The sequence below is a fragment of the Pteronotus mesoamericanus genome, unplaced genomic scaffold (assembly GCF_021234165.1).
Source record: "Pteronotus mesoamericanus isolate MK-2021 breed Mesoamerican mustached bat unplaced genomic scaffold, CSHL_Meso_final scaffold_507, whole genome shotgun sequence".
Taxonomy (NCBI): Eukaryota; Metazoa; Chordata; class Mammalia; order Chiroptera; family Mormoopidae; genus Pteronotus; species Pteronotus mesoamericanus.
Genome location: NW_026555319.1, coordinates 4,516,473 through 4,535,236, shown reverse-complemented (window position 1 = coordinate 4,535,236; position 18,764 = coordinate 4,516,473). Strand labels below are relative to the sequence as shown.

The following is an 18,764-nucleotide window of genomic DNA, read 5'->3' as shown; positions in this document are numbered from 1 at the left end:
ATTCCCACTTGCACTGTATCATACATGTACCATAAGCTGTTTTCTCATGTTGAATACTTCACTCTTGCTTGAAAATGTACAGCAAAGCTGGACAGTTACTAGTTGTATATAAACCTTAATCTCATCAAGTGTACAGCTTCCACCGTTCGCGTGGATACTGAGGCATCCTTTCATAGGAGCATTCTGAAAGACAAGGAAAAACAGGAAGCCATCTCTGCTATCAGCCCATTCTAGAAAAGCCTCTCCTGTTTCTAAGCTGATCTAAACAGCTTGTCTCGTGGCAGTTTTCCCCAGGGAGACCGCTCTCCGATACCCATCCAGCTGCAGCACCCAGCTTCCCGGAGGCTCCGCCTAGATCTGCACCTGACAACATTTTTCTCAATTACTGTACAATTAATGTATAAAATAAACTCTCTTCTCCCTGTGGGCCCTCCTACATTCTTTCCAGCTTCAGCTGCTTGGAACTGCTCTATGGCATCCACACCAGCTCACCAGTTGGGAGAGCTAGCTAGCGACAGTGCCGGGTACAGAAATGGCAATTGGACCCAAGACGCCACTGTAATTAACGTGACATTTGGGGGAAGATCCGCTCCTGAGGCCTTGTATTCTACTTGCATGAACTTATACAGTATTTCACTATTTTTGTACTCATTTCAATGGGACCTGATAAGGAAAGAAGCCCTGAACCAAACACAGTGAGTATTTTAACAAAAACTTGCACTGAGGCAGGGGATGAGGAACCTGGATAAACGCTCAACGCCTGCACCACTTCGCTGTCTGTTCTCTCTGCTGTCTTCCCAAAGGTGCAATTTGGTTTCCACATATGACCAAGATCAGATGGTGCTCATTCTGAAGTCAAACCAAGTAGAATAAAATTTCCGAAAGGAGAGAAATGAGCGGAGAGGGGAGGTGTACTGGTTTGGGGGCAACCTCAGAGCTAGCAGTATAATGAAACGGGATCTCTGAGGCCCGCACCCACTCTATTCTGGAGGTGTGGCCTCGTTTCCTTAATTAACAACTTACATCAAACAAACGGGAAGAAGAAATTAAAGGGCAGCTTGGCATTGATGGTTGGCCGAGCTCTGAAGCCTGCCTCTGCAGGTGCAGACACATCCACAAAAGCAACCACAGTGGAAATGAGAACCGTCCTTTCACTTCCTGAGCTGGTCTGTAAGAAGAAGTCAGAGTGAGGCAAGCCCTGCCACCCTGCATGGTCCCAGGGTCACAGAGACGGACATCTTTCATTCTTGTCCTCTCCGATCACTGTCAGTCAGTTCACGAGTTTGATAGGTACGTGGAGGGCTCATCAGCCACTTACACGGGGGGAGAGAGAATTTTAACCCAGGTTGTCCTAACGAACACATTAATGTCAATCACAACTCACTTTTCACAAGAAGGTAAAAGAGCAAATCTAAACGAGAATGCTGCTGTGAATAAAGCCATCATCAGTGGAGGCTGCTCTACGGGAAAGATGATGACTGCTACGCTGCTTTAGGACTCCAGAGTGTTTCCATTATAATCTTTTTCACAAAATAATAAAGTTTACTATCACACTTGCGTTTTGTCTGGACTGGTGTCTTAACCTATACCTTGGAACTAACGTTAGGCCTACCTCAGGAAATGAGGAGGAAATTAGATTGGCAGTTACGTTGACTATTTTAGCCTGTGGGTTCAGTAAGGATCCGTATTTGGTCCACTTCAGTTCTATAACCAAAGCCACTGGGAGCTGGCAAGAATCCTGCAAAACAAAATGCCGTTAATCGGTTGGAATATCACACAGCCTCAAGTCCAACTTAATCTGAAGTTCATTTTTAATTATAAAATGTCACATATTACAGAATGTTCTGAACAAGGGAATGAATAGACTTAAGAAGTTAAGATAAAAACTGCTTAGAGAAAGCACATATTTTAAAGTACTCAATGCTCCAAAAATATTTTAACACCTAAAGCACCATTTTTCCATTCCCTCTTATTCCTCCTAAGTCTAAAGAGGCCAGCACAACCTGGGAGTTATTAGCCCAATACCCCGCAGGGCCTCCCCTGCTCTAGCTTCTCCTACCTGTTGACATCCACCCAGGAGGTGCTTCAGGCGGGAAACTGGCCTCGGGTGGGGAGGAGGAGGAGAGGACGGCATCTTAATAGAAATTAAACCTGATTGCATATCGTGTTAAAATGCACTTAGAGGAAATGTGTCTGCTTTTCATTTATCTGGTTTCATCGGCGGGCAGTTCAGGTGCCACACTGGGGTGCAAGCAGAGCATGCGAGTTGTTAAAGGACACCGCCAACCCCCCACAGGGACCCCAGAGCGCTGCTGCCACAGTCGGGCCACCCAGTTCTGGCGCAGCCTCAGGAGCTGGGCCCAGGCCCCGAGGGGAAATGGAGGAGTGGGCCTTCCCGATCTTCTTCCTGCCTTTAGGCCTCTTTAGCCGGCCTTGTGGTAACTGTTGAAGCCGCAGGATGGGCAGAAGGGATTCCGCTGTATTATTCTCCTTTTGTGTATGTTTGAAAAATTTCCACAATAACAGGTTTTTAAAAACACATCTCTTCAAGGCATGAGAAGCTAGCAGGCCTGCTAAATTTGGGGCCTGCCAAAAAGGCACCAGTGGAATTCCTTAGCCTGCACCTGCCTTTTAAGCAATTGGCAGGCTGAAACATCCCTGAATACCCACCCTATTATTAGGAGAAGATGTGACACGCAGCCAGTGTGACTGAGCTGAGCTAGGCTTTCATGTCACTTCGTCGTGGGTTTCCTGAGCGGTTTCCTGAGCTCCCTGGACCAGCAGAGACCCCGGCAAAGCTGAAGCCCCCACTGCTGCCTCGCCTCCTAACCTCTGTTTCTCCTCCTGAAGGGGACCCAGTAACTGCATGCCCTAACCCGTCGCCCAGAAGCCAGAAGCAATCTGCCAGGTGGGTGCACTGAGGAGGCAGGGCTGAGCCAGGGCTTAGCAGCGGAACAGCAGGGACAGCGAAACCACCACCAGCTCTGCGGGAAGGGCAAGGCGGCTCACCCCCACTGTCCCCATGCTATAAATATGCTAAGCAGATAATGAAAGGCCTGAAGAAACAGTGAGAGACAAAGCTGGGCAATTAAGGGATAAGAGGGAGAGCACGCCTCCAGCGGTGGGGCCAGCCCACACTGACTGCTGAGACAAAAGGGAAAGGTGGGCAGAGGAGTCCCATGTGATCAGGAACCTATTTGTAGGGTGTCAACTTCCATTAAACTCCTGAGAACTTGGAGTTGAAAGCTCTCCCACGTGGGCTGCTGTTCCAACCAGGGAACACTGGGAGGAAGGGAAGTCTCTGTCCCTCGGAGACAGTCCTCATACCCATCCCCTAGCTCAGTGCCTAGAGAGAGGCGTCACGCAACACCAACAGCCACAGCAGGAGTGGTCGGGATGGTGATAGGTGGCAGTTCCCACTTATGGAGTGACCAGCAGGCTCCCTGAATATTAATTACCTTGTTAACAGCCCCATCAGACTATTATTGTCATTTCCCTTTCACAGATGAGGAAACGCCCAAACCCATAAAATCAGTGGCTACAGGCAACAGTGTTAACAAGGGACGAAATCAGTATTCAAGACCCAGGCCCACTTGACAACAAAGTCCAGGTTCCCACCCAGAGCCATCTACCTCCCACGGGGAGGGGGAGGGTGGAAGGAGAGGCCACCAGCATGTGGCCTTCAACTCCTCCCATTTACCTTCATGTGGGGTGCCTGGGTGACGAAGCGGACGGGCACCCAGTCCAGCGCATCCTGGGCCTGGGAATTTCCGAAGGGAGCCACGTAATCTGGGAAGCCCTGGCCCTTCAGCAGGCGCCTCACTTTCTCCGCGACAAGCGGGCACGTGATGGCTCCAGTCAGTCTTTGGAGAAGGAGAAAGAGGTCAATCGAGGGAGGCTGTTGTTCATACCAGCACTTTTCACAGGCCTCAACAGTGTGCACGCTCTCGCCTGTGTATTTTCTTACTCTCCGAACGGGGGATTGTTTGAAAGAACCCACAGTGCCTCTAACTTTGAGAACTCTTTGTTGGCCAAGGAGATGCATCCAAAACAGTGTTTCCCAAACTGTGTTCATCAGGCGGCTCTGTGCAAGAAGGGCTCCACGGCCAACAGTGTGGGCAGCGCTGCATGCCCGTGTCCCTCCTGAGGCATATCAGGGGCTTTGAGAGGTCCTACAGTAAGGAATCACACTTTTAACTTCAACTGGTATTTCCCTAACACATTGGACTGTAGACCTACCCCTACCTACATATTGTGGAAATGTATTCCATAGAACGCCCTTTGAGACATGCTGGTCTAAAGTGATCAAAACTAACCATGTAAATGGTGAATATCGGTCTAAGCAAAATCAGGACATAAGTAGCCTGGGGAAACGTGAGGCTGGGAAGCGAGTGGATGGAGGGGTAGAGGGTGGCAGGGACAAGAGCCAACTTTTCCTCTTTCACAGTGGGAACTCTAGAAATAATCTATAAAACTAAAATATCAACAAATATTATATGCGGGTTGTTTAAAGATTTGGGGGTAAATTTCCAAAAAATCAGCTACAAGAATTAAAAATGATTGCCTCTGGGGTGGGCAAGTAAGGGTAAGAATTGCCATTTTTACAACAAGCCATGCAGAGCTATCTGACACGTTATATTATATACATGTTTGATGATAAAAAGAGAAGTTAAAAACATCACATTCAGGCTTCTCATTGGGTTTGTTGTGTGTAGTGTATTAAAATTCAGAAATATATGAAGGACTTTCAGGAAAAGTATTTTTTGCTGTAAACTCAAGTGCTATGCAACCTTAAAAACAAAACATACAAAGCCTTGAGATTTTTAAAAATAATTGTAACAGTTTTCCTTTGAACCAAGATATATGGTTTATGGTTCTGAGACTTAAGATTTGAAAAAAAAAAACTGTAGGGTATTGTTACTAATGCTACTACCTATTAATAATCATAATAAGGCACCTTGTGGCTTTCTCAGGCACTTGTCAGCTGATGCAGGTGGCTGATTAACTGGGGGCAGGGGCAGGTGTGGGGAAGGGCAGGAATGTTTTGTTTTCTGATCAACCCAAACAAGTTCCAATAGAAACAAGTAACTCCCTTACCTTAGTTTACAGCCAGACTGCATATTGTAACCAAATAACACGGGGGTCCGGATCCCCTCCACTGCTAAGCAGTCTTGCTCTGCTGTGCTGCGAAGGATAGTAAGTTGTCCATATCTATTCATGGTCTGAATGATCCCAGACCTTCACAGAGCGTTAAGGGATAGCCGCCCAGTACAACAGCAGTCTGATTCTCAGGAAACAGGGTCACATGTGTGACATGAGACCTGAATGTGACCCAAATATCTCTTCTCAGGGCCTCTGGGACTTTGACACCTATTTCCCAGGAGAGGGTCATAACAGTTATATCTTCCTTGATCAGCCGGTCCTCAGAGGAAAGAATATTCAGGAACTGGCCCTTCAAATTTAATTCCAAGTTGTCAAAGTCACTAACTTTGAGTCTCTGTGAAATTAAATACACCTAAATGTCTGTCAGCTTTTCTGTGTTAAGATTTTCATTATAAAACAATGACATTTTCCTGGGTCACGCCTTTTCACCACCAACCTCAGGTCTCCAAGGAGCCCCACTTGCTGTGCAGCCAGACCCTCCCCAACCAGAGCCACCAGAGGAAGCTCTGGCGGAGACTGGTCTCTCCAGCCCACAGGACCCACAGTGCTAAAGCGAAGTGCGGTCCACACACAAGGACAGGGAACTCAACCCCCTGCACAGGACCCAAAAGGATATCCCTTGTGAGGCTGAAATCCGGCAGCTAGCGGGAGGCCCACGACATAACCAGGGTTTCCACTGAGAGGAACTGGCTTTGTATTTTGCTGAAAGACAATGCAGAAACGTCCTCAAGTAATACTCACTTTAAAAGGAAGTGGCAGGCAGGTAAATGAATGCTTTTCATAATAAAATCTAGGATTATCGACCAATAAAAGAATTTCTCCCCTACTTAGAACTATAAATATATCTGCGGAGTGTAGGAGTACATCATGCTGTAAAGAGCAAGCTCACATGCCAGGAACCTCGGTCCGCACTGGGAAAGGACGCAGGCCTCTGCCCGGGTCATTACAGTCTCCGCACGCTCAGGGCGAGCTTCCGTGCCGTACAAGGGGCTGGACGTGCTCATGCTTCTAAACTGAGATTATTTTTTTCTTAACAAGTTAGGATTTCCTTTTACTTGGCAATTACATACTTGTACAAAATGGATCAAACTTACCTGAATAAAGCGAATTTCAAACTTCTGCTGGAATGGCACCGTGGCACTGCTGATTGTGCCCAGAAGGAGAGAGAGGTCGGCTTTTGTCACTTCACCTGCATCTGTGTAGGTGAGCCTGTACTTCACCTAGAAACAAAATGACACTCCAAATGCACCTGTTCCCATGACCTTTCTGTAGCTGTATTCATAACTCAAACAGAACATATGTTGGAGGGAAACGCCTTCCCGTTTTGCCACTTTCGAAGCTCTCCTCTCGTGTCCGAGCCGGTTACAGGAGGCGCTACTTCAGCATCACGCCTGCTGACAAACAGGGTCCTTTGAGCCTCTCTGTACCCAATTTCATAAGTTCCAATAAGCTGGTCTGGGCAGTATAACCAATCTGTCTCTGCAGAGGAAATATATTAAAACAATGGCAACAGCAACATATTTTGATGTATTTTCATAAGTCACCAGGTTGATGGAGAAAAAGCACAGGTGACTATTTCAGAGACAAAGACGCATCCTCTGATGGGACAGCAGGAAAGCAGGCAGGAGGCCAAGTCAGGAAGAGCAACACCTTCAGTGGCCATAGCCCCTTTCGGGGGCATCCACAGTTACACCCCAAGGGACCACGCAGTTGAGTCTGCCACGAACAGATGGAGCTCTCAGAGCCCAGTTGGGCACCTACCTCCAGGACGACACGAGTGCAGACTTGATCGGGCCCGGCCCCAACCAGGGCCTGCTTCAACACGCCAGCATCTTCCAGGCGGGCAAGCGTTTTATTCAGCGACTGAATGATGATGGACTGAACAGTGATAGGGACCTGCCAAGTGAAACAGTCCTGCATTACTGAAGACCCAATACAACAGAGGCGAACCGGTTACAATAACAAAACACTTGAAATCTCCACTAATACACTGCCAAATCAGGAAAGCTTGCTACAGGACAACAGCCATACTCTGTAATTCCACATTTGTGAAAATACAGATATTATATGTAAAAAAATATATATAAGTATATATATATATAAATATATATCTATATATTCACAAATGTCCATGGAAGCATTTATAAAGCCACAAACTGAAAGCAACCCAAATGTACCTCAAGTGATGAATGGATAAATAAAATGTGGTATATTCATACAAAAGAATATTATTCATCCATACAACATACATGAACCTTGAAAACATGATGCTAAGTGAAAGAAACCATACACTAAAGGCCACATATTGTATGATTCCGTTGATATGAAATGTCCAAAATAGGCAAATCTATGGAGACAGAATGTACAAGAGTGGTTGCCGGGGACAGAGGGAGGGGTTGGGGAAGAAGGAAGAGTGGCTGCTAATGAGCTCAGGGTTTCTCACTGCAGTACTGAGAATGTTCTGGTGATAGTGGTGATGGTTGCACTACCTTGTGAATATGCTAAAAACCACTAAACTGCACACTTTAAAATGGTCAGTTTTATGGTACGTGAATTATGTCTCACACACGCAAAACTCACCACACATCAAACCATGTATACACTCACCTTCAGAACACAGCTCCTGCTGCTAAACGCACTCGCTCTGCACAAACACGTGCACATCCCCAACCCCCACAAACTCCCTGTCTATACACTTGGCCCGATTTATACACAACTGCTACCGACACCCACACGCACTGGTGGGATCATGGGTGAGAGAAGGCAGACGAGTCTGTTGGCACAATCAGGAAGCCCCAGTGCACCCAATGCTAATAAACGACCTTTTTCATTTACAGCCATTGCCAGCAGAGCAACAGAACAGCAGGCAATTCTTTACATGCATTGAACCTCTAGTTGGACCTCTTTGTGAGACAAGTATGACATTGGCTGTAAATGTCAGCTCTTAGAAACCACCCTATCCAGTTGTCCATGTGTTTCTATGGCTTTGAACTTAGCCCTCGATCATGTGCCATGCTGTTTATAATTCAAAATGACTAAATATTTAAGCTGTCATCTTATAGATAAATAAGCGGTTCTTACGTGTCTGCTCCCATGACCAAGATGACCTGCAACTGTCCTTATCAGTCAAACCGCTCATATAAGAATGTGACATGGTGTGAAAGCAAAATTGAGCCGTCACATGACAAATTGGCAGACGGACAACACCAACGACCACAATGCCCTCCGCATGACAAGCCACACCAGTGGGTTTAAGAGTCACAGAGGGAGTCCCATGCTACAAGTTAATTAGATCTGAAGCCACATAAGATAGCCCGGGTCCCTCTATCTGGACATAACAGACCCCTGGTTCCACAGTGACAGCGGGTTCCAGGAGGGTGTGCACACTTCCATCCCGGCCTCTGAGGGACCATTCCTGCGGGTGTAGTGGGCGGACACCACCAGGCCCAACAGGCTTTGGAAAGACCGACGGACAGGGCAGCGGCTGCCCTGGTCCACCCACAGCCACGGCAACAGCCAAGGAATGGGAGTAGTAGGGCTGTCCTGGTGGCCCACGTGTCCCATTCAGTCATATCCCACCGTGAACTAAAGGACTAACCGTACTTAACAATGAAACCAGAGGGCCGGAACTTAACCTGTCACTGAGGGTCCTGCGGATACTGACCATGATTCCAGGCGACCATAAAGGGCTTCACTAAATGGGGAGACTGGATCCAAATTTTGTTTTCCTGGTTCTCTAACACAGCATGAAAGTTGCTTTTAAAAAAAAAAACCAACTTAAAGAAACCTCTGATATTAGTTAATAGCTTCTCTTTCAGAGCACAAACTTGAACTTCACCCGGGGGCTCTGGATTCAACCCACGTTACACACTAGAAAGAATTCTACTTGAGATTTCCTTTGAAGAAGCCCTATAACTAAAACACGTTTGAAAACACCTTCACTGGTGAGGAAGGCCAGGCCCGCACACAGTCGTGTGAGGTTCAAAGCCACATGACTATTTCCTTTCAAATATCGACCTCAAACATATTTGTGTCCAGAGACTTAATGAAATCACACGCAGGAGGGGTCACTGTCCCGAGTGCTTCCTGTGTGCCAGATGCCGCACAGAGCACGTCATGTGCATCAAGGCTCATCACCCGCTTGACACTTTGGGGGACTGAGGTGCATGTTACACAAGAAAGTAATGGCAAAGCTGAGTTTTGAACGAGGCAGGCCAGCCCTGCATGCTCAGAGAGGGTATGACAAGGCCATTGCCGCATTCACAGGCAGGCAGAGCGCACAGGCCCAAGGATAGGAGGCTGACTCACGTTCCTTCTCTGGGACACATTCACAGAGACGAGGGCCTCCTCACTGTAGCCTGGCAGAGCCCCTGGGCTGGCAGCGACAAGGTTTGGAACAGAACCTACCTGCAGCTCCACCCCGGAAGCTACACTGAGAACACTCACCTCCTACCCAGGTGTGTGCATTCTCTGGGGACATGTCTACACCTTCCACACTGGCCAGACAGCATCCGGGAGCTAGCCAGCTGTCGTGACAGCAGACCAGAAGACACCAAGGGCGGCCAGGAAGGCACAGACAGCAACCACACCAATCTGGGACTGCAGAAGGCTCGTCTACTGAGGAGTTTCCCTATCTTATTTCTGCTTGCTTTCTGACAAATGTTTTCGTTGTTGGCAATAAGATACCCTTCTAATCACAAATATATTCATTTCAAAAGGCTCAGAAATAAGACAGCATATCATAAACAAACTTTCTATTAAGAAATACTCTTACCTTTGTTTTTGAATTAGGTACCTAGACAAAAAAAAGAAAACAACAAGTTTTGTTAAATACAACAACAACAAAAAGCATTTTTATTGCTTTTTTCAGAGTGTGGGTTGAAGGGCATATTCGCCTTATTAAAGACTTATCATCTTTTAAAAAGGGTTCAAAGGACAGAAAATAAACCTAACAAATTGGCTTCACTTCAAAATAGTTCTTACCCTCAAAATTTGAGGGCTGCAGTAATAAGCCATGCCCAGGGCTTCGATGTCTTCACACTGCTCCAAGTCTATCCTTCTGGTGCACTTAACGGCTTGGTTCACCAAAAATGCTGGAAGTCATAACATCCCACAGGGAAAAAAATTAAAAAGAGAAGAAAATGTTCAACTGTTCAATGGTTAGGTTACAGCTTTTTAACTGTAATCTAAGTAAAACCACAAAGTAAATTATGACACAGATATACAACATGTTTAAAATAGGCTTTAAAAATTGTTTTTCAAAAAGGTAATACATTCTCATGATTCAAATTCAAAAGGCACAAAGGGGTACTGGGAGAAGTCCCTTTCAGGCCCCTGTTCCCTGGTCCCCCAGAGACAATCAGCATGAAATTTCTTGTGTATCTTTCTGGAAATATTCTATGCAAATGAAAGTGTGTGTAGATATATTTTTAGTATTTCTTTCCTCTTTTGGAAACAAATACGCAATATATATTCTGCCCTTTGGTTTTTTTCACTGGACAACATACCTTGGAGTTCAGCCTGTCTCAGTACATGAAGAGCTTCCTCCTCCCTTTTTAAGGAATAATTAATATTCCACTATAGGTATGCCATATTTTATTCAGCCAGGTGGGCACTTGGAGTCGTCTCTAGCTTTGCTGTCACAAACAATACTACAATCTATTATTTTGCACTTGGGCCAGAACTTCTGTGGCACCAACTCCTAGAAGTAGAACAGCTGGGTCGAAGGGCACATTCATTCGCGGTTTCCATACATATTGTCAAACTGCTCTTCGCAGAGGGTGCACCAATTTACTGGCCCACCAGCTCTGCAGGGGGGCGCCTCCTGCCCCCCAGCCCTCCTTTTCCCAAGCTTTGCCAGTCCATTAGGTGGAAGTGGCCTCTCAGTTTGGTTTTCGTTTACACTGGTCCTGTTGTGAACAAGGTTAAGCATCTTTTCAGCAGAACCCATTTTCCTTCATGTGTCAAGGATGCTTCAGGAAGCCACAGGCCATCATCCCTTCCTTAGCTGGCTTCTTCCCAGTGAGGCTGGCTTAAGGGCAGGCAAGCCCGGCCAGCTGCCTTGCTCTGCCCCAGGACCGCGCCCCTGCGGCGCCTCTGAAAGCAGCAGCAGGGCCCGCGGGAGGCAGCTGCGTGGGCTGCCTCCCCGCTCCACCACCACCTAAGGGACCCTGCGCAAGAAGCTGATGTTTCCTCATCTAAACCATGACAAGAACCCTACCTTAGAGGCACTTAAAATCATACCTAAAACACAGTGAATGCTTAACAAATGTCAGCTATTGACAAACGTTGGCTCCAGTGAGGAGGGAACGTCCCCGCCACTGGAAGTCTTAAACGGCGAGTGGGCTGCTTCAGGTGGGGAGTTCCCATCATTACAAGCGCCCAAGCAGCGACTGCCCTGGTGGAGAAGATTCTGGCTCTGAACTACACAACTTTTGAGGCTCCTCTCAACTCGAAGCCTCTTCTGTTTCTAATCATGAAGCCTGTTTAATTATGACAGCTATGAAGTCAAACTAAGCACACTGTCTTAGGGAGAAAGAAGACTGCCTGCCGCCTTACCTGCGGGGTTATTATCGGTGCACAGAGACGATGTGAGGGGAGAAGGAAGTCTCAGAAATGCATCTGAAGTCTGCAGGACAGCTCCGTACTGCGGAGGGAAGGACTGACAGTGGTCACGCTGTTCTTAAGGTGTTCACTGAGCACTCACCGGACACCTGCCGTGGGCCAGGCAGCATGCCAGGCCCCGGGAGCACCGTGAGGGGCAGGAGCCAAATATGGTCCCTGCCCTCACGGGCTGCCATCTAGCTGCCCGCCTCGCTTTTCTTTCAAGGCTGCGCATTTCTGTGCACCCATATGGCTGCATGTGCACGCCTTTTTATTAAAGAACTCCTCTGGAAGGGTACGTAAGAAGCTGCCCCAGGCCCCTGCCTCTGCAGAGAGGAACTCAGTGGCCAGGAACAGGGCTGAGGGATAATTAGTTTTCACTAGCAACACTTACTTGATTAACAGATACAGCGCACATTAATATCATTATATTGATATATGCCTTCCTTCCCAAAGCCAAACCCCATAAAAATTTTCCCCAATATCCAAAACAAAATATACAGCAATATACAGCTATTGGGTCTCCAGCTGATTTTCTTGACTTTAAAGGTATCCAAAGGCCTTGATGCCAGCAATGGGGTGTGGAAACAACCCCTCTCCTTCCCTGGAGCTCAGCGTGGAAACGCCTGCCATCTCTCTGCAGGGCAACCTGGTATCGATATTTTCAACCACCACTTGTTCTGACCGAGTTAACCCATCTATGGGAACATACCCTAAGGATTTAACCAAAGATACATGTATCTATAAAAATGTTCATCGTGGGTTACTGATGATAGTAAAAACTGGAAATGGATGTCTGTTGTTAGTAGAATGCCTCAATAATAAATGATGTAGGGAGAGAAGGAAAACGTATCAGTAAAACATAGCTCCAACGCTGGCTCTGACAAGTTCCTTTCAGAGCCAGTGCAGGCGCACTACGTTCTTCATATCAGTTATGTGGGGACAGTGGTGTGTGTTCCTCTCTAGGCTGTGTGGGATAATGCCTAGGAAGCTCTGTGTTGTGGCCGACACATGGAAAATGCCCCTTTTATATTGACAGGGGAAGATGCATACGAATTATCACTAAATGAAAAAGGAAATGCATAGAACAATGTGGACAAGCACGCATCCCACTTCTGCACAATACTACGAGTACATTTTAATAGATGCACTTAAAATCGGGACTCACACCAAGGCTTCCACAGTGATTTGCAGTGTGTGGTTTTAATGGAGGAGGGCCTTTCTGACTCTACCTACACACCTGAATGTTTGATATTTTAGACTAGCCCATGAGGTTTTATATTTCTTTTAAAAAGATGCTTCTGAAAATCCCGAAGTTTGGTCAAAGTTAATGATTATCACTTTGAAAGGTTTACCAAGGGAGAGAGATGAAACAGCATGCATCTTTTCTAAGTCTGTAAAGCTAAGTACAGCTTTGAGGAGAGGACCAGGCACCCCGCCCCTGCTGCGGCTCCCAGCAGCACGCCTCCAGCACTTTGCTGTGTCCTCTGAGGCGGAGAAGAACAAAGAATTCTGCAAAGACAAATGCAGACTTACCGTAGAATAAATTAGGTTAAACCCTATGTTAGAATTCAACTTCTCAACTTCAACTTTCATGATCTTTGATTTATAGGAACAAAATTAAGTTGTTTTGTGTATAATATGAATTCTATGTCTCAGGTAGCTGATTTTACTGGGAATATACTGAAAAATGAATTTACAAGGACAGGATATTTGCAACAGGATGAACAGACATAGGCTCTTGGCTCACCTCATATTTAGTAGTCTTTGGAACATCTGATTCATCTGTGAAGGAAACGTCTGATTCTGCACTCAATGAAAAACCATCAAATGTTTTCATCAATTTATCAAAATTGTTTTCATCGGGCACTTCTGGATTAATAAAGGACAATGCAGGTTTATCTGTTTTTAGAAAAAGTATGTTAAATCAGTATAAAATACCCTAACCCTAACCCCAAGATCCGTTGAATCTGACAAGTAAACAGGATCCCCAGACCTGCTTCTCTAACAGTGTGGAAGCAGTGCTTTCGAAAGCCCAGAGCAACAGCATGGCAGAAGCCAGCCACTTTCTCCAGCCCATGGACTGAAGAGTCTCCTGCATAACCCTCTAGGGGAAAGCTCTGCCCAGATGACTATGGGGATGAAAGACCCTGTTTCTGCCCTCACACAGCCACCTCCGGAGCCCGGGAGAACATGTGCTGTTTATGGAAAAGGTCAAAGGGAACAGGCTGGTAGGTTCACTGGGCCAGTGTTATGTCAGAGAATGCAACAATGACTGACCAGTCATCACTCCAGGTTACAAATCACAGAGCATTTGCCTAAGTTTTCACTTATAAGAGAACGAAACCAAAATATGAAGACGTTCTGAAAAGATGATAAAGCTTAACTGATACAACCATAAATGTGTCTCTAATCTTTGATATCGATAACATTTTACACTTTATGTGTGCTTTGGATCTAGACACCTATTTGAGTCAAATGCTCAGATAAAAATAAAGATCCTGTTTTCATGCAAATATCTTAGGTAAAAATAAAAGAGAAAAAAGGAAATTGAAACCAAAGCTGAACCTGATACTCAACCATTAAACCAGGACAAAATAAAGGGAAAAAATCCCCTCATATACTTAAATAAATCTAGATTCCTATGCATGTGTACATATCATAAACACTTTTGGAATAAAGTATGAAATTTCAAAAGTCAACTACAGTTTCTTTACTTGTAAAGACAATGTGTGTGCCCAGAGGTGTATGAAGTTACTTGCAGCTACCTGTGAAATGACCTCAGAGGACACACCCTAGCCAAACCGCAGAATGATTGCTTTAAATCTAACTGAACAGGACATTTTTCCACAACAGATATTTTAAAAGAAAAAACATTTTCAGAGTTTCACAAAGTATATCAACCATCAAATACTTACAGTTTGTAATATGAATGCAGAAAATAGATGGATTGATCTGGTCGACAATTTTAAATACTCTCTGAGGTGGGTTTGCTGTGAAATTCAATGAATAAATGGCTGCTTTTTGGCTACAAAACTGACTATCACCCCTGAAAATTAAAAAAGATGATAACACAAAGTTTTAAGGCATGTGTACACAATCTTAGCAAGATCATTTAAACCTGTCAGATGGACTATGTACCATGTTAACAACTACATGGAGATATTTATGAAAGTGTGATGCTAGAATTGAATCCATTTTTATTTAGTTTATTCAGTGTTAAATGTTTGGCATTTGCAAGTTTTTCCTCTAACAGGGAAAACATTAAGACAAGTAGAATAACCTTTAAGGAAATCTTGTCAAGTATGAAATATAAGTCAGGGTATAATTTTGATGTAAATGAACCCTATAAACTCTGACAGAATCAATTATATAAAATTTTGCAGAACTTTTGTAAGTTATCAGAAGGGATATAAAATTCCTTTTATTTAGAATAAAGCCATCCTCAAAGGACTGTGAAAATAAGAAAATGTGAAGTCATCTGGAAGTTTCGGGGTTTAGACGTTAGGGCACATCAGGTCTTAAACCATTACCAGACTTTATAAAACCTAATCAATTTGATTCAGATACAGATATGGTATGGTAATAGAGATGTAACAGAAATGGGATAATATTCTACACACCGCCTTTAAGGCCTTTTCTCATTTACTATATATTGCCCAACATTTACATCATCAAATATGTTTTTGCAATATTATACTAAATGGCTTCATTGTTCAATCTCCAATCGCGGCACATAGAATAAACCAATGAATATATAAATAAGTGGAATAACAAATCGATGTCTCTCTCTCTCTCTCTCTTTCCCTTTCTCTCTCTCTCTCTCTCTCTCTCTCTCTCTCTCTCTCTCTCTCTTGCACTAACCAACTAAGCTATCCATCTAGGGCAAGCAGGAAGATTTTCAATAAAGACTGAACCACCTGTAGTCCAGGTAGACATAAAAAAATAATCTGACTACAACATCCCATTCTCCAGGCATTTTTACAATATTAGAAGTAGATTCCCCTTCCTATTGGTCAATAAAACAGTTTCATGGGAAAAGCACATTGTACTTCCAAAAAGCATTCAATCTATCAAGTATCAATTACTACAAATTGCTACAAGGTTAAATTTAAATTAGCTATCTCTGAATATGTTAGTCCCATCCTGAACAAATTAACTCCTTTAAGTGCTGCTGGGTGTTTTTCCCCCCAAAAAAGCTTTGAAATCTGAATTACAAGAAACAGATTATTCAGAAGAGATTGTTTCTTTGTCTTGTAATAGACTGGGAATGTCATTTTCCATTATTCTACTATACAATATGAACTGTGAGAATTCCTGGGAGACTTGCATATCAGAAAAGTATAAACAAAGCTTTCCTAACTATCTATTTAATTTATTGCTACAAGTACTACATCCAAAACAAAAGCTGCAAAATTAAACTGCACCTTTCACCCTTGGCTATAAATAAAACTAATTCACTGACACAAAAATGTGACACATTATCTGTTTACAAATCAAAGTGAAGTGTAATTCAATCTCTGAATACAGAGATGTCATTATACACTTTAAAAAGTACTCTTTCTGCTCTTCTGTCTGCACCATCACCTGGCTGGATGCAAATAAGGAGTAGATACTCTTCTACACGTTGGTTTGGACGGCATGGCTTCTGCAGGGTGCACCATTCAAGGAAATCAGGTTTGAGTTTCCCAGCCTGGGGGAGTTTTCACATTCTGGCTCAAAACTCTGTAACCTTAATCCAATTGTATCAAAACTGCCACGTGTCACAAACTTACGTGACAACTGGTATTGAGCAACCAGAAAAGACACTGAAATCCACAGAGCTGCAATCGGGATCACAACAGCAGTTGACATCACACTGTGCTGGAGACAGGTCGCAGGCACACAAAGCAGCAACTACAGAAACAAGAGGTGAGATGCACAGCATCACCATCAGCAGGTAGTGACTGCCCCCTGCCACTACTGGAAGGCACCAAAACCCATTTCATACAAATGCCCATTTGATTTTTGCTATTGCCCTTTGGGGCAAATGTGTGAAGTGAAAATTAGGTTGAGCACGCCGCAGTCCGGGGTTTCCCCGAAGTGGCTAATCATCTCACTCACTTGGAAAGTTGTTTGCGCCCTACCTGCAAAGACTGCGGTTTGGTAAGCTGGCCGTGAAACCCAGACCTGTGTTGTTCAAACATTTTCCAGGAGACGCTGACCATGGAGACAGGCTGAGGAACCGGCATGCTAAATCACTTGCCTGGCCATAAGAACTGCCGGTTTAACACTGCAGATCCCCACAGTCCTCCTCTGGAGATTTTGATTCAGAGCAAGGACCCACTTAAGGCAACCAGCAGTCAGGGTTCTCAGTCTTGTTCCTCTCTCAGATGTCACCTGCAGCTTTGAAGCTGAGCCCATAGTCACAGGCTATGGCCAAGAATCAAACTGGCTCAGGTGCTTTGTACTTGGGCTCATAGAAATAGCTTTGGTCACTTAGACAATAAAACATGGGGAGGGGCAGGACTCTCCCCATTTAGTAACTTTTAATTTTTAAAAATGAAGAGTATCTGGACTTTTAATTCCTTATTTCATTCTGTCAGAGGGGGAAAACCCTTTTAAAGAAATAGCAGAGCCTAAGAATGATAAACACTGAATTCATAGTAGTAATTATTGCTGGGGAGGAGGGAATAAGATCAACGCTTCAATTTTAACTGTAATGTTTTGTTTCTTTTTCAAAAACAAATTTCATGCAAAAACAAAACAAAACAAAAAGGATCTCAAGTAAATGCTAGCATAGAGCCCATACAACATTCTTATTTGCTTGTGTGAATTATTTCACAATAACAATGGAAAGTGCATTTTCACAAAATTTTGCTCCCCATCTGGGGATCACTGACATCCCCTGAAGTCATCCATGTCAAGTTTGATTATATTCAATAAACGTTTAACTCCAGGATTAGGTCACTTTCTGAGAAATATGTTAATTATCCCTAAAGATGAATCCTAATTAGTGAGCATAATCCCTGACCCCATAATTTCACCCTCTAACTCAACACAGGAGGAATCCTTGGTGTTCGTAATTCAAATCAGTGGGTAAGGATAAGGGCCTTGACTTTGTGGCATTTAGAAAGCTAAACTTTTGGCATCTCCTTTTTATAAGTGAAAAGTTTCAGTGCATTTAATTTTCACAACTGTCTAGAAATTTTCCATTTAATTTCGACTTTGGCTGCAAAGCTGCACGGACTTCATTCATTACTACCTTTAGCATTGACGTTGTCCGGGACCACTGCCAAGTACTTTCACAGATTTGATGTTGTCCCACTTACACTCTCTGAGCTTCGGTTCTCTCATCTGTATGACAAGGATAACTCTACCTCTAAACAGAGAATGCCTACGAAGCATTTAGGAATGCTTGCTCAACCATCATTATTACAGCCCTACCCGGGCTATGCCCTCCAAGGTGGATCACTGTGCATCCCCTGGAATTGGCACGTGATACCCACCGTCAGTGACCAGGCCGGGTCTGGGATTGGAGGAGGGCTCGGGGACCCCGGGGGTACCGGGGGGCCTAGGAGACGCGGCAGGTCGGGGAGTCGTCGGGGCTGGCTCCGCAGAGTTGAGGCCTTCCGTCGTCACCGCCAGGGCGGCCCCGGCCCGGGCGCTCACGGAGACCCAGCAGCCCAGGAGCACCAGCAGGAGTGGCAGAAGGCCCCGTGGCCCCATCTCCAGCTCGAACGCCGCGCGGCCAGTGACAGTGACCCCGTGTTGCCTGGCAACCGCGGCGGCCCGGCGCGGGGCCTTACGGGAAGCGGGCCGCGAGGCCACGCGAGACTGCGGAGACTGGGGGTGAGGTTGGGGGCGGGGCCGGGGCGGGGCCGGTGCCTGGGCAGGCCGGGGTTGGGGACCACCGGGGACAGGGACCGGCCGCAGAATGAGACCAATAGAGATAAGTGGGGAAGTGTATCCGACCTCTGGATCCCAAGCCGATTGCGACGCTGGTTTTAAAAATTCGG

At 45.2% G+C, this 18,764-nt stretch overlaps 1 protein-coding gene across 1 annotated transcript; it reads right to left on the bottom strand.

Annotated features, from left to right (window-relative positions):
* Positions 1-87: 87 nt before the first annotated feature.
* On the bottom strand, positions 88-18,522 carry TCTN1 (tectonic family member 1). The gene is made up of 15 exons (XM_054593974.1): positions 18,255-18,522; positions 16,542-16,662; positions 14,685-14,815; positions 13,517-13,668; positions 11,722-11,809; positions 10,147-10,256; positions 9,938-9,958; positions 6,925-7,059; positions 6,258-6,383; positions 5,768-5,865; positions 5,098-5,238; positions 3,701-3,863; positions 1,613-1,738; positions 1,024-1,168; positions 88-183 (listed from the first exon to the last, which is right to left on the bottom strand). Exons 1-14 carry the CDS (start codon positions 18,472-18,474, stop codon positions 1,025-1,027), a joined length of 1,776 nt encoding a protein of 591 aa, XP_054449949.1. The 5' UTR covers positions 18,475-18,522; the 3' UTR covers positions 88-183; position 1,024.
* Positions 18,523-18,764: the final 242 nt, after the last annotated feature.